General features: G+C 31.6%; 1 protein-coding gene across 1 annotated transcript; it reads right to left on the bottom strand.

The window, feature by feature from the left end:
- Positions 1–819: 819 nt before the first annotated feature.
- Positions 820–9,305, bottom strand: LOC107851286 (phosphoglycolate phosphatase 1A, chloroplastic). Its single transcript, XM_016696241.2, has 11 exons — positions 8,446–9,305; positions 5,519–5,586; positions 5,261–5,353; positions 5,115–5,186; positions 4,417–4,488; positions 3,398–3,457; positions 3,250–3,302; positions 2,739–2,836; positions 2,405–2,504; positions 1,199–1,302; positions 820–1,105 (listed from the first exon to the last, which is right to left on the bottom strand). Exons 1-11 carry the CDS (start codon positions 8,708–8,710, stop codon positions 999–1,001), a joined length of 1,092 nt encoding a protein of 363 aa, XP_016551727.1. The 5' UTR covers positions 8,711–9,305; the 3' UTR covers positions 820–998.
- Between the last annotated feature and the right edge of the window lie 8,100 nt (positions 9,306–17,405).

Below are 17,405 nucleotides of genomic sequence, written 5' to 3'. Positions count from 1 at the left end.
TGTTATTTTAAGTAAAATACAACAAAGCTCAAGCAATAGCTCTAGAAGGCAATTGTTGTTATGTTTAGAATCAAAATTGAATGTGTACATGATTATGAATTTGATAATTGTCTTCAAATAACAATAACAATAAATGTTATATAGTATACTAGTTCTAAAAGTTAGTGTAATTTTGTTAGTTTACTTGCACTAGTTGAAGATTTGTCTAAGATTTTATAATCTTTTATGGATAAGACTTAAGAAAAAATTGTCACTTACACGTTTAAAACTATGTTTCTAGTATGGAATAGGTAGAAATCCTTCCACTATACTTGAAGGTCACAGATTCGAGTTTTGAGAACGAAAAAAATCATGTAAAAAGTATTTCCCCCTTTAATGAGCCTTACATGGCTCGAATCCATATAAGTACGGGCACCGAAGCTAACATCACTACTAACACTGAACTCAGAAATAAAAAATACAACAACACACCCGGTGTAAATAATCAAGATGCTTTTCCATCTTTTGCATCATTGTACAACAACACACCCGGTGTAAATAATCAAGATGCTTTTCCATCTTTTGCATCATTGTTGTGACACCCCAGCTTAAGATAACAAGTATCATCGGCAAAATGCAGAAGAGATGATCGGAATATAAGTAAACGGGTCTCACACCCTAGTGACGCATTTTAAAGTCGTGAGAGTCTAGGCGCAGAGCAGACAATATCACTAACGGGCTGAGCTGTTACAATCATTGCACCAACAAGGAAAAACAATCAAAAGATAAGTCTCACTACATCATGATTCATAATGGGAGTACTTAAGCATAGACCTCATATTTTTCCAATAACCATTATTATATCTAGAAAGTTTAAATGGTATTCTTTACATTGCATTATGTAGTTTCTCATATGCTAATTTCAACCTCCAATCTTGCAGCTAAAAGGCAAACTGGATGCACAAATGAAGTGCATTACAAAGAATGGAATCACCATATGTAATAATCAGTGGACTTGGTTAAACGGCAGCCGCTTTGATGGAGAGGAAATCAGAAATCTTGTTAGCGTAGAAATCCGGTTGGATAGAGTTTTTGGGATCTTGAAGCATCGATAAAGTTGTCACACCTAGAACACGATCAAAACGACAGTATTGGATGACAATCTTTAAAGAATATGCCTTATAAAGGAGTACAAATTTTCCTTTCTGATGTAATGTACCTGAGAGAACAAGAAGAGTTTTGCAGCCACCATTTTGTCCAAACAGTATATCCGTATCCAATCTGTCGCCGACCATGCATATCTGTGACTTCTGTATCTTAAACCTGTTGCGATAACATTAAAGAAGACGAAGAAAGAACAGTTATTGAATGTTTGGTTATTTTCACATCTGCATTGCGTTACAGATTTTGACAAAAAGCATATAAAAACTAATCTGTTTTTCTACAGAACTTCTCATCATTATGCAGAAAACCAGTTGTATGGTGACGGGCGTTGAAATATTGTTTCTCATGAACGTGAACCAAAATGATAGAAGAATCTGGTCTACGTGGATCAATAAAATCTGCTTGGTCCGCCACAGTGTTAAGACAACAACTACGTATCCGGTGTAATCCCACAAGTGGAGTGGGGAGGGCAGTGTGACACAGACCTTACCCCTACCTTGAGAGTTAGAGAGGCTGTTTCCAATAAACCTTCGACTCTCTGATCAATCTTCAAATGTTCATAGTCAAAGTTTTGAATGTTTAAATAGTAAAAATTTCGTCGTCGCTCTCTGTATTTCTTTTACAAGAGACACAAATACTACCTACATAAGCATGATGCAAATATTTAAGTCAGCCTGCTAAGGCTAAAAGTATAATTACTCCACATGCAATTAGAGAGCACTAATCAAACTTGATCTAGAAGTAAGGTAGCATAATGGAAATATCATAATTTTGATGTCTCATGATGAAGCATTCATCATAGGATGATAAAGTTTCATCACCAACTAATCAAGTATACATCTGAAATAATTAAGAGCCACAACGATTAAATAATTAAGAGCCACAACGATTATATAACGGCAGTGAAGAGTAGGGGTGGAGCTAGGTGGACGCAAAGAACCATTTTCTTGCATAGTACGAATTGTTTAATCTCCTTCGGAAGATTTCAGCATAGTGCGAAGATGGTTAAAAAATTGTTTTGGGTCATCGATTCAAATCCTAGGTATGACATTTTCCATATGCAGTTCCTGGCTCCGCCACTGGTACAGTGGTACTGAAGAGTCAATTGCCTAGCTTAAAGTTCAATTATGGGAACACGAGCAGAAGGGAGCCAATTGAGTCGAAGAAGGAAAAAAGGGAAGGGAACAGAAGACAAATGATCAAGAGTGCAAGTGAAGAAGACCATGTAGGACGAGACATAATATCGTAGAAAGTGCCATACTCATTAGCCAAGTAGTCCATCATGAAGGTCGAGGGCTTTCCTACAACAAGTGGTTCACGTTTTGTAGAGCCTAGGATCGCACCAACCATTGAGCCACCACCTGAAGCAACAGAATAGCAAGGATGTAGCTTTGTTATGTATGGCAAAAATCACATACTTTAGAAATAAAATGAACTACAGTAGTGTCTTAACATGACAATAAGGGTGTGGTCGCTATGGAGGAACAGTGGGTTTCTTACTTATTCTTGTGTCCGTGGTACGTATGCAACAAGTATTATTCTAAAAAAAATCATATATAATCTGGACTAACATTAAAGCATCAGAAGGGAATAACCTGCCCATTCCTGAGCATCTGTAAGATGGGTAACAGCATCACGGTTTGTAGCAATAAAGAGACATCCTGGATTTTCACGTATGCACAGGGTAGCATACCTTCATTGCAGAAAGCAAGTTAGAGATGTGATATCAACAGGTCAGACACAGATGAATGCAAACATACGAAGACTATACAGTTATAGCCAGCAAAATAACCTTCACTTTCCGCTGAATCTTGTCTACACAGGGTTTGTATGTGCAGATAGTAATTCTAGTCTGAATCAGGTCCTCTGGCAAGGGGAATTTTAGTGTGGGAAAGCTAAAATAGATCAGACGATCGGAACTTTGTACTATTGAGTGGTTAAGTATATAGAATCTGAGCAAATGCATGAGAAAAGCTCCTAAGCTCATTACTGGTTAAGAGTAAAACTCCATCATGTCATCCAAATTTACCGAAACAAAGTAATCACATTGTTAGATATTATGCAGAAGGGAACACCGATACAGAAAAGGTAAAAAGGCTAACTCACTGAATCTTGTGGTAGTTGAAATAGCGGTCAAATCCAACAACAACAGCTCCAACCTGAAAGGTATAGGCACGACTCAGCACAATATATTTAAGAGATAGTAGAACTCAAGTCCAATTTAAGCATAGAACACACATGAAAAGAAGCATACATCCTTATCCTGCTCCATCATATATCCAGGTTTTAGCTCTATTTTCTTGTCACCGTCTGCCTGTAAGACGAAAACATGCCATTCAGTTCAAAAGTGAATCTGGTAGAAGGCACCAAGCAAATGACTTTATAGCTCTCTGGTTAGTGAGATCAGTTTCTAACTTCCAAAGCATAGTTGAAAGAAAGTGCCCAAGGCATCGTTTAAAGTGCAGCACTCTAGCCCCAAGGTTAAGTAATTCTACAATGTATTTGAGCAGAAAAATAGATTTGCCCTGCCCGAGATAATAAGGAACTGACACTAACAGGAATGACAGATTGACCAAGTAATTGGTTCAACTCCGTGGCAAAATAATTGTAACGTCCAAATAGATTTAGTTGAATGCATACGTGAAACGTACTAGTAGACAACACAATTATTAATCATAGAAGAATTTTAGAATCTTTTTACAAAAACCTATATATTACAACAGCAGTTACTTGTTTCTTGCAGCACATGTTTAAACGAGAGTTATTAAAGTGAACACTGCAAAGTGACGGCACATATCTTATTTTAGCGACACTTTCCATAGCCAAAGTTTCATTTTCTTTTGACAACAAAGTTTTAAAGTACCATACTTCGACGAATAACTTCTGATAGCAGTAAGGCTGGAGACTAAAATCATTACAGAAACAACTCATGTAACTTCATGCATGCAAGATAACTATTTTGCGGATACACCAATGAATTCTTTTTGTGAGTACACCTACGAATTCAAACCATATAAATCCAACGGGAGCCTAATTTTTTCCTGGGTATATATTCTTTTTCTCTTCTTACTTTAAAATGGTCAATTGTTCAACAGGTTCGTAAACTAGAATGAGAATATAAACGTTTCATTCAAAATCATTAAACCAACATTTTAATAATTATTTGATTTATTTGAGGCGAAAAAGTATCAACGGTCAAAAGCTATTAACTGCAAAACATATCAGAGCTTATTCATACAGTTGAAGGACTACATATTATTTATTTGTACATACCGGTCCCCCAAGATATTGAATACCAGCTAATTCAAGCTCCTTCAAGATGCCATCCTCACCAACAACGTACACCTTAAAAATGCACACCAATTAAACAAGTCGGTAAAAATTACAATGCTGATATTGGATCTCAGCTTCTTAAGAAAACATTTTTGGTTGGAAGTCGACAAGTGAGAGACACAATCAAAAGATATACCACAAATCCAAGTCACTGCAGCTGAAAGCATTTGCCACAACGTAATATGAGATCCATAGCTTATCAGACAGTAGCTTTACCAATTCCTTTTCAATGTCTCGACACAGATAATGATTCTGAAATCCTTTAAACATCTACGTATGTAGACTGGTAGAAAAAACATCTAATTTTCTAATTGAAATTGAATTTTTTTAAAAAGAATTCCTGAGGGTGGACTTGAAATTTTAGCTCCTTCAATAAAATGTTACATAGTTGAAGCTGAACAGCATTTTAATGACTCATGTGGGAGAAGAAACAGTAATTCTGCTCTAATAATGGGCTTAAACACAAAAAAGATCATTCAGAGTGCTAGAACATTCTATATATCTGAAAGATAAAATTTAGCGACTGAAGGCTTCAAATGGACGATTTCATTAGCTGTAACTTTTCCGCACCAGATAGCTTTCACAGTTAACAGTCGATCGACAGTAAGAAACACGCTGTGAATCTCATAGTGGCTTACCTTTTTATCTTTTGGGAAGTCTATAGATTTCAAATAAGCAGCTGCAGCAAAGGATGAAGCAAAAATTTCCTCCTGGAAAGTGACTTCCTATTAGAACTATTGATCCACTAGTCATAGAATATGAACAAGAAGAGCCATAAACTTACCTCGCTGACACTCAGACCAAGTGTTTCGAATTTTTTCCCGTACTGCTTTCTTGACTTTGTTGAGTTGTTGGTAACAAAAACTAATCTTTTTCCCTGGAGAATGAAGTTACCCAAAAGTTAGACAGAGCAGCCAGTTCTCTAATAAATGATTTTGTCACCACATTTTTCTTATGAAAAAAGTAATTTTGGTTTGAATCACTATAAATTGAATGCTGCAAGTAATCAAATGCAAAGAGTCCCAACATTAGAAACACTAACCTTTTCCCTGAGCAAATCCAAAGTTTCCGGGACCCCATCTATCAGTTTATCTCCTTTCCATATAACTCCTGCAGAATAATGGAGTTAAAAAGCATATGACGGTACTCTGAGCAAATTATTCAACATGTTCGGACCTCAAAACTAGGACTTCCTTCCGAGGTAATTAAGAAACAAAAGAAGATCACAGGAAAAAGAAAGAAAATTAAGAGGGACTTCTTTTTCGTATACTAAGGCAAAAAGGTATATTATGAAAGTTCCATATAGTCAGAAACTTCACGTGCGCACCAAAACAAAATGCTACTCCTAAAATGTAAAAATCATTTTCTAACCCCCTTAAAAGCTCTCTTATTTCTCTCTTTACATGTGACCACACGATGGCTAGTAACAGCGGTGCAACATATCCTGCCCTGAATCTTCGTCTAGCGGTCCATTACATCCTTCACGACATTATTCATTACACCACGTCTTCTTCTGAATATTTACACATAAAGCACCAACTAACATATGTAGTTCTCCTTTTCTTCATATTGTCAGTTCTTAGAATCACTGCCTTGCTGCCAACCAAGCAATGAAAAACACCTTCCGTGCTCTAGAAGTCCCAGTGAACTTCCCACTCTTGTATTGCACCATGGAACGAAACTCTAAATAAGACGGGAAAACTCATCCTCAACTTGCTCTCCCCCCATCACCATAGATCCCAAAAACTGACTCTCCCCCCATCACCATAGATCCCAAAAACTGACTTCCATTCTCTACTCTATAGGAAACTAAGCCACTAAATCTTCCAAACCCTTCATGACATTTGTCCAATGTCTGCATCCATAAGGTTATGTTATGTTCCTAGACCTCCATCCCCCTCCACGACTCCATACTTACATGTTGTCACCTCCCTCAGTTTCCAAGTAATAGGTCTGATTTAGAGGACTCAAGTTCTTTCATGATGAGACCTCAGACCCCCACCAAGATAGATTCTTCTCCTCATTATCTAGCCCCGCGTACCTCCTGTCGCAAATATATATCCATGCTTCAGGGAAGAGAAGGCTATATGTGGCCTTGGTAGCTGTGAATACTTATGTACCCAATTACAGAAGAAATGCTGTTTGGACTCTCCAAAAAATGCTTCCACACTCATGTCGGATGCTCCAAAAATGCACAACTTTTTGTAAGATCTGACACACAGCCTGCAGTACTTTTAAAGAGTCCGAGGAATTGGAGTTGAGCGTTGGTGTGAATAAGAAATGGAGGGAACAAGAATGGAAGAAAAATGAAAATTTGAAATGAAGTTCTGATAGAAATTTGCATTCTTACAAACAAAAATAGACTCTATTTGTGATTTGAGACTGCCTTTGAGTTCGACAAAGTCATAGACGTTTGAGGTACCACTACTCCTACGACAGGTATATTAGTTTGATCCTTGAAGGAAGTAATCCAACTTCTCCGATACATTGAGGAGATTAAATTCCTTAACGACACCACAAATTCTGTTGTATCAAATATTATGTTCCGTATATTTCGATTTTCTGGTTTACTGATTTGAACACAGCATACTAACACAAACATCATATGCTAAGGCCTAAGAGTAGCATCAAGTATAGTTCCAATTAAGGGATGGTTTGTTTGCAAACTAAGTAAGAATCACCCTCTTACATTCCCTATGCATAATAATGATACAAGTTTTCAAGATTAAGCAATGAGTGATGTTTAACACACTAATCTTTAACTTTCTGTCCATCTTTACTTGTTCAGCATACTAAAAATTAGATATCCAACAGTACTTATCAACAACAACAACAACAACATACCCAGTGTATTCCTACATAGTGGGGTCTGGGGAGGGTAATGTGTACGCAGACTATACCACTACCACATATGAAGTAGAGAGGTTATTTCTGCTATACCCCTGGCTCAGGACAGATAGCACTCCAACAACACAAAACACAAAAGCACACAAGAAAATGGCATAACACACTGCTAGCTAATACATGAAACAAGACAACCACAGGATAATACTATAAACTATCTATTCGAAATCATAGACATCACCAAACACCACAAACAAGAAACTTCAGAGGCAGTCAAAGCACTCTTCCCTACTGTTACAGACGAACTCCTACCCACTACCTTCTACCCTAATCCACGTCCTCCACACCTTACTCTATCAAGGGTCATATCCTTCGTAAGCTATAACTGCTCCAGATCCTGCCTAATCACTTCCCTCCGATACTTCTTCGACTTACATCTACCTCCAACAATACTTATCGAAAACATTAAATTATTATATTTAAAGGACAATATAGTAAAATTACCCTTATTATTTATAGTTTCTTTATGTATGTACCAAGTGTCCTCCGTAAGCCGTAACTGCTCCGTATCATGCCTAAGCACCTCCCTCAATATTTCTTCGACCTACCTCTACCTCCAAACAGTACTTATCGAAAACATTAAATTTATTATATTCAAAGGACAATATAGTAAAACTACCCCTATTATTTACGATTTCTTAACGTGTGTGTCAAGTCAATAGTGACAAGTAAACATGTACAAAGTAAGTAACAACCAAACCAACAATGAAACAACACAACAAATACATAGATATACAGAGTATATGGCAAGAAAGTGATACCATCACATCATTTCGTGTCCTTTTTACCTTTGCTATTAAACAAGTACTATTCTTTTCTTTTTTTTTGGTAGAAAAAATAAGTACTATTCACTATCCAATGTATTTTTTAAAACATTAAATTTATTATATACAAAGGGTGATATAGTAAAACTACCCCTATTGTTTAGGGTTTTTTAACGCATGTGTCAAGTCAATAGTGAACAAGTAGACATATACCGAGAAAGTAATAACAACTAAATCAGCAATGAAACAACACAATAAATGCATACATATAAAGAGTTTATTTATAGCAAGAAATTTTTACCATCACAATCAAAGATGAAGGTTTCAACAGAATCAATAAGTTCTCCAGGATTTGTAAGTGGTTGTGTTGATGAAGCCTTAGTAACAATTCTTGATTTTGCACTTTCCATTCTTGATTTATTACAATTCCATTTAATACTTTTTCCACAATTATTCAATGGATTAGAAATGTTATGGAATTTATTTGATAATATTTTGGACTTAGTAAATAAAAGTGTTGTTGAAGAAGAAGAAAAAATTGTTGCTGTTACTTTGCTGCTTAGCATTTTGTATTTTCTTTTTCTTCTTTCTTCTGTACACCTTTTTCGTTTTTTGGTGGTTACAAATTGTACTAACTGACTATAAGGTCGTTATAAAATCATGTTGTCCAATTTATGTGGCACAGTTACAATTTCGATCGTTAATTAATTTTTTTTTATATAATATTTTTTATGATTTTAAATGTATAAATTTTATTTCTGATTTTATGGCAAATTTATAATTAAAATTTAAAAGTTTGAGTCTTGTATGTATAAATTGAGATGGAGAAAGTGTGATTAAAGAAAATAATTTTTTAAAGTAGGGGAAAAATTGAAGAATAAATGATAAATTAAATTAATTAAAATGGAAAATGGAGTTGAAAATTGAGTGGATGGAAATGGATAGGTATATCTTGAGATGGAAAATGCAAGGCTGGAAATTAGCTTTGTTCTTCTTCTTTTTTTGTTTATTTTTTTCATTATATTTTATAGATTTGAGGTTCAAAATGTTAACAAGTTCTTTCAAGTAAATGAAAACCAAAAAGAAAAAATTCAAAAATGATTTTTTTTTTTTTTTTTGAGAATAATAATGTGTACTTTTTTTTGGTTAATTGGGTATGGTAAAATGGATATTTCTAGGTGGTTGGTTTGATTTTGAATGCTATCAATTATTAATTAATATGTATATATGATAAATCGTTATAGAGGTCAAAAATTGTTAGGCTATTTGTTATTGTTTGTTAGTGGCTCGATTATTGTTTAACTATTATAGGTGAGATATTAAATAACACAAAGTTGAAATTTTATTTTTATCGAAGACATTATTAGAGAAAAATGTCACAGCTATGATATTGACTTAATCTGTAAGAAACTTTTGATTGTTCAAGGATAAATATTATAGTATAATACACTATTATTGAATTGTCGATTAATCTATTAAGAAAAAAATCTTAATTCTTTATCGAATCAATAACTGAGTAAAAAAAATAAAATTAAACAATTAGCGAAGCACTAAACCATTAACTCACTATCAATAAATCAATAATATTTCTTCGAATCGATTTTAAAGTAACTTTAATACACATAGTTACCTGATTTTTCCAATTTATGAGATTGAAAGGACAATATCAAATTTATAATAATAGTTCTTTCAGACTAATCTTGAAGATTTAGCCCAATTAAGAAACATCACTTTAATATTTACACATAACATATTAGAATGCTTTATTAATCTTTTAACACTTCGATAATTTCATTAGTAAAGAATAATTTTTTTTACATAAAGATTACGAGTGAAAATCTTTTCAACTTAAAAATTATCGATAAATGTATAGAAACTTATAAATGAATGAAAGAACTTTCCTAAAGATCTTTACGTAGTTAGATTTATTGATTACTTTTCTCAGATAATATACATTGAGTATACAACCGTGAAAATGATCTTAAACTCTCGATCCACGCTTATACCATGCGCAAACCTTTCAAGCTCAAATGGTAAAACTTATTAACCTTAAATGTTATTTTTCCGGAGCAAATTGAGTCAAAAGTTCAAGGTCAACCACCTCTAAGGCTATTTCTATTAATTCTTCTTCTTTTTTGAAAAACACAACCGGACCGATCCAACAAATGACATGTAATTGGGCCTTTTCCATTTGGGTTGGACCAACAGACCAAACCAGTTCCCCTCATTTTTTGATGAATAATTTCAGAAGCCCATATTCCCATTTTGTTATTTATTTTCAGAAAAAATAAAATAAGCATACACCTCAATTTATCCTTCGAAAGTAATTACAAAAATCTCAACTAAGTATGTATCTTCGTTGGATGTATTGGTGAGCTAATTATGTGTGTCGTCAGACCCAAAATTGAAAAAAAATGTATCTAGAGCTAATTATGTATCTTTACAAGAAAAAAATATATCTTCGTTAGATATATTATGTATCTCAATAGACCCAAAATTTAAAAAAATATCGAGAGCTAATTATGTATCCTTACAAAGGAAATTGGATGTATCGGGAGCCAACTATGTATCTTGATAGACCCAAAATTGAGATTTTCAATAATTATGTAAAATATCAAAATTTTCTATAATCAAGTTTCAAACTGTCGGGATTTATGTTGTTTGTCTTTATTTTTATGTTTTTTTGTTTATTATACTGTTATCTGTCCTAAGCCAAGGATCTACCGAAAGCGGTCTTTCTAATTCATTTGAGGTAGTGATATGAACTTCGTACACTTTACCCCTCCCCCCCAATTCCACCCCACCCCACCCCCATCCCCAGGACCCCACTTTGTGAAAATACACTAGATATGTTATTATAATTTCAGAAATCCAATTTTCATTAATAGCTACTACTAGGGGTGTACATAGGTCGGATTGGTTCGATTTTTATTAAAAAAAAAAACCAATCATATCGGTTTATTAAAACTATAAACCAAATCAAACCAACATAAAATTATTTTTTTCGGTTTAGGTTTTAGTCGGTTTTTTCGAATTTTTGGTTTTTTTATTTTTTTTTATTTTTTTAATAATATTTAGTTTTTACAATTATATTGTGATTGAAGACTAGATCAAATATATTTTCACTCATGTGCTAATGAAAAATCATAATTATGAAAAAATGAGGAGCGAAAAACTCTCTTGGAACTAAAAAGTGAGATGAAGAGTAAAAAGTTTAGGTTTTAAGTTTATATTGGGTTTTGGATAATTTAATTAGCAATTAATGGACAAATATTACAACTTAAAAGCCCAAATTTAAATACATATCTATATCTACTTTCAAATTATTGAAAATTACTAAAACTAGTTGAAAAAGTATTTAAAAAGTAGATTATAATTAATATTTTATGTATAAAAAAGTTCAAATATTATATCTATATCTATACTATATTAAAAGTGTGAAGGGCCTTAAAAATGACGTTTGAACTTTTTTCCCTTCATTAGAAGCCTCTGCAATAGCTAAAAACGTCGTTTTACTATTTTCCTCAATTTATTATTTAATTAGATTAAAGACTCCTAAAATATATGAAAAGAATTTAATAAATCCTAAAATATATAGAAAAAATCCTGATAAACTAAAAACTTCTAGTACTTCATAATTTAAAATTATAAAGAAGAATAAGTAGAATATTATGAATAAAATTGTAGGACAAGTCAAAGTTAAAAAGGGAAGAAATCGTTGTGCATGTAACAAAAAAAGAGGCGGAAAAATTTATATTTAATCATATGATTTATAAAAGGAAAACTTTATAAATAGAATAAATTTAATTTATTGTTCCTATGCATGAGTTTTAGGATTTAATAACATATATTTGTTGATTTTGATTATTTAATCTATGTAATATTTAGTACTTCTAAAAATAGAATTTTGCCTTATATAAAAAATATTTTTTATAATTCTATTTAAGTAATATTTTGGCAAAATTTATACGAAACAAATTCTTATATTGTACTTTTGCTTTTTATTTTAATTTTGATTTACGTGTTTTCTTACTATCATTATCATCGTCCCTTTTGCCTTTATTTATTTATTTTAAATCATACCTTTAAAGATTATATACGAAGAATAATAATCAACAATTGACATTGATTCTCTCTTTTGATAAGTTCTTGTGTTTCTCTTTTAGTTGAAAGTTTCTGATCGAAAAATTGGATAAGTATGTTGCCGCCGAATGAAGTTGTCAAAAATCAAAGGTTTATTGCTCGTTTTTTCTTTTACTTTCTTTGCATAATCGTGACATAATTTTGATTATTGTGACATAAAAAGGGCTCCAATCCCATTTTTCTTTTTTTAAAAAAAACATATCAAGGTCACGAATTAGGATAGGGGGTTAAATTCTTTTTTATTTATGAGTCATGTTTTTTGTAATATCGTAACTTTTATGTATAATTCAACCACTATAGAAATCCATATTATTTGTAAGTGAGACATATTAATTGTTATTTATGTTAAAGAAAATCGTTATACTAATTTATGAGAATAACGGAAAAAAGGCGGCTATCGAATTTCAAAGAACAAAACAAAATCGAAGCAAAAAAGTTGTTTGTAGTATAGTCATTTTCACCAATATCACATTATGCATAGTACCCTCCTCTATCGAAGGTTGGGTTTGATTGAGTTGGTTTTAGTTTATATGTGAATGTCTTGGTTGCTTGTAATCACATGTGGATATTTGATTTTCATAATCTAAATTTAAAGATTTGATGATATGGAGCGACATACAAATGTAGATGTAGGAATTCGACTAAATATAATTCAAATATCTACTTAAAAAATTTGACTATATAGATTTAAGATATGAACACGAAAATTTGACTGACATTTATGTAAGGAGGAGGATCCCAACGCTTATATATAAAAGGCCGTTATTCAACATCCTTCATCACAAGTTTTTAAGGTATTATTCTCTCAATTATTTTTGCCTTCAACAATATTGCATTTTTTTTTCTCTAGAAATATTTCTTTTATCATCTTTTGTGCATGTAATTGATAAGATTTTAATTTTACTGTTGTGTCCAATTTTAATCCTTTTTTGGCATAAAATTTGTAAGCAAGCAATGTTATTATAATTAGATATCTTTGTAAAAATTTATAATCCATTCTATTTGAGTAAATTATAATTTAACCTTTTATAATAAAGTTATATATAAATATCTATATAAGCTTTCGCAATAGACAAAATTGTCTAATTTTAAATAATCAAAGGTTACACGTGCGAGACACTTGCGGTTAAATGACATATATATATATATATATATATATATATATATATTTTATGTTGGTTTGATTCGTGTTCGGTTTGACTTTTTTTTTTTGTTAACACCAAACCAAACCAAGAATGGTCGTTTTTTTTCCCCAACACCAAAACAAACCATAAGTCGGTTTTTTTCTCGGTTTGGTTTGGTTCGTCGGTTCGGTTTGACTTGACGATTTGGTCTGTACACCCCTAGCTACTACTATAGTTTACCAATCCTCATTCAAGACTCGAGATATCTTGTTTGAAATCTAAATATGAAGTCGTTTACATCGATAGTTTTATGAACTTTTACATAGAGATTACCTACTTTAAAGTCAATTTTTTCGTTTATTACTTTTATTTATGCAATCGTTAGTACACATAATCCTTCATATCGTAAACTCTATTCTACATCAAATAATTATACATTCCCACATAACTTAACACGAAAATATTTCAATCAATCAAACATTGCATTAATTATACGAGGATTATCTTTAATATTGTAGTTAAAAAAAAATTAATGATCCATTTTCTTTACTAGTACTATTTTTTGTGATAACAATCAACATTATCACTTGTCTCTATCAAAGGAGTTGTTACATGTTGAAGATTGATACACATCAAATTAATTGCACCTCATATTGTTAGCAAATGTTTGGTGACCAATAAAGGTCGTGATGGGAGTAACATAATCAGTCTGTTCTTAATCAGAGGTCTCATGTTTGATTGGATATGAAAATCATGTTATGTGGCGCTTCTTTACTAAATGAATCTTACTCAACATGAATTCAAATTATTCAAAATACCAATATGAATATCAAATGCCCGGTGAAAATCCTTTTAAAAAAGTGTCCTTTGTAACAAATAAAGGTATTGATGGGATGATAGGACCCTTAATCAAAGGTTTAGGTTCGAGAGTTGGATATGAAGATCTTGTTAGATCGAGCATAATTCTTTAAGTGATTCTTACGCACCTCGTGAATTTCGAGTTAATCAGGATGTCAATACAAATATCAGATACGAGATGAAAAACTTTAAAAAGTTATTTCATTTAACCAGTGATAAAGTCGATCACTCTTAATCAAAGACTCGTTTCGAGCCTCAAATATAAAAATCTTGTTGGGTAAGATTTCTTTCTTAAATGGGTCTTACACGCCCCATACTCAAAGTAATCGTGGCATCAATACAGTACCTGAACAACTGATAGTTGATATGCATTTTGATTAATAATTGATGATCGTCCACATAAAAAATTCACATACCTAATAATTTAGATATAATGCTTATAAAAATAAAATAATTTAAGTGTGTTTTTAACGGTTCGGTCTAATAATACCCTTTTTGCTTCTTGGCCCCTTAATTTTCTTATGTCTAATTTGTGTCAAAGGAGTCTCCCATTTCCCAACCCCCAACTCCCTATACTGATATCTTTCAATGTCAAATTAAAGCTCAAGATCAGAATTCAGAATAATAAAAATTTATCCCTATCAAATATTTAATTTATATTAAATTATAACAACTTACCATTTATAATTTATCATATTAAATGAAATAATTTCTTTATAAAAACATATGCATGTACGTTATTAATTATAATTACAAATTCTCTGTGGTGTGTGTTAGTAAGGAGGCGTGAGAGGTGAGATGAAAATGAACTAAGAAGGTAATTACACAGGACATATGACGTAACTTCAGCTTGCTGGCGTGACGATATTATTTTAGATAGAAAAAGGTCGAAGATTTATACGGTAGAATGTTAGTAGGTAGGTAGTTACCCTACTCCATTCGAAATAGTGGTATAAACTGCATATATTTTACCCTCTCAAGATTCGACTTTATGGGTATACTCTAGGTATATTGTTGTTGTTGTTGTTTTAATGTTAGTAGATAGTTGAATACTGTTGTCATACTGTGGGGGACAACATATTATTATATACTGCTTCATTTGCTTTATATTTTGATGTCATATTAATTCTACTTCGAAAATATTTTTTTTAAAGTTAAATTAAGATCTATCGAAATCAACCTTCTTAATTTATAAAAATAGAAACAAAATTTATGTATATTCTAACTTTTTAAAACTCCATTCATGAAATTACACATGTATTGTTAATATCATAGTTGAAACCGTTAATTATTTTGTGACACGTGAATTGTGGTCCAAAATTAACTACCAAATAAGTGGCCGTCACAATTATTATTGAAAAATGTACTAGTAATATAAAATGACATTAATTAGAGTATTTAACAATATAGTTGGATTTTGTCCCTTGACTAACTAGTTATAATTAAATTCAAAAAATTAATCAACATGGTTGTGGTGTTGCGGATGAGACTGCTCCACCCTTAATAAGAGGTCGAGGATTCGACCTTGGGTATGGAAAAAACTCTATTGGGAGTGTTAATCCTCGAATGGGGCCCTACCCAGCGTGAATTCAAATTAATCGGGCTTTAATGCAGATACCAGATACTATTGGCAGTGTTAATCCTCGAATGGGCCCCTACCCAGCGTGAATTCAAATTAATCGGGCTCTAATACAGATACCAGATACCGAATGAGAACAAAAAAAAATTCAAAAGATTAAAGTTCTTTCACTTCAATATACAAACCATGTGCTTTTGCTAAAGAGTCCACATCCTACAACCCCATTCTATTAATTTGTGTTTATGTAATTCAATTTTTCCCTTTATCTCATTTTCATCTATACTTTGTTTGGTTAAGGTCCTACAAAATTTAAGTGTATCTTTTATTTTTATAAAGAAATATTTAACAGAATTAACGTGTTTGTTTAAGTTTTAAATTAATAAATTAAGTTTTTTTTTAATTTTCGAGTAGTTAGAGAAAATATTTTTCAAAAGCTGAAAATATTTTTTTTCATTAGTATTTCTGAATTTTGATCAAATACAAATTGTTGTTTTAATATTAGCAAAAGTATTTTTTTTTCTATTGACTAACCAAATATTAACTACACTTTGGCAATTTCTTTATTGAAAAACATGTATGAAAAAAAAATAGTTTTTCAAAATAAACAAATTTTAAAAGCTTGATCCAAACAGACTATTAATAGTTTTGATTTTATAGTTTGACAATTGTGACTTTACTCGTTCTCGCTACTAAGAAAATAGTGAATGAATGAAATTCCTCTATTTTTTTTATCAACAATTTTAAGTTTGACCCCACAAATAGAATAATTTTGGTAGAAATTGTTTTCTTTAAATAGTATCGTGCAATAACTTTTGAATATAAAATAGATAAAAAAAAATACTCATCCTTGAGGGGTGATAATTTCGAATATCAAATAATTAAGTTAAACTTTTTTTCAAATATTAAAAAAGAAAAATGTAGATAGTTTCAAAAGTCAAACTAGCCATTGACTAATACCACAAAATTTTGTGGTAATATGTGACATTAATTAAAGAAGAAGCAATGGTATGTTGGAAAATTAGAAAGAACAACCTTAAATTTAGATGAGAAGTTGGTTGAAATATTAATTTAGAAATGGTATATGTCTTTATAGCTTAAATCCATGTTTAATTAGTCAATTGATAGTTATAATTATATTGTAACAACAATTTTTTTTCAACTAACTTTTCAAGCTGTTTAATACACAATCATTTTCATAAACTGTTAACTCAACCAATTCTTAAATGTTAGTAATTAATTGTAAAGTAGAAAGGATCATGATGGAGTTCTCGTGAATTTTATATTGTAGAAAATCAAATTATTGATTTAAAAAAGGTACAAAATTAGCTTCAATTCTTGTCAAGTTATCACCTAATTTTTTCCTTTTATATTCTACAAAAGTAGTACTATTTATAGAAAGTTGATCTCATGTAAAATAATAAGTTGAATCAACTAATTTCAAATAGTTGATATATATAAAGCAAACTCAATATAAATAATATATAATTAATTTGGTTGCTAAAGTAGGTGGACACATTGTATGGTATAGAATTGGCAAGTATAGAACAAGAGTATACT

Source organism: Capsicum annuum, chromosome 12, assembly GCF_002878395.1.
Source record: "Capsicum annuum cultivar UCD-10X-F1 chromosome 12, UCD10Xv1.1, whole genome shotgun sequence".
NCBI classification, from domain to species: Eukaryota; Viridiplantae; Streptophyta; class Magnoliopsida; order Solanales; family Solanaceae; genus Capsicum; species Capsicum annuum.
The sequence above is the reverse complement of the archived record's forward strand: the minus strand, read 5'-3'. Positions and strand labels throughout refer to the sequence as shown.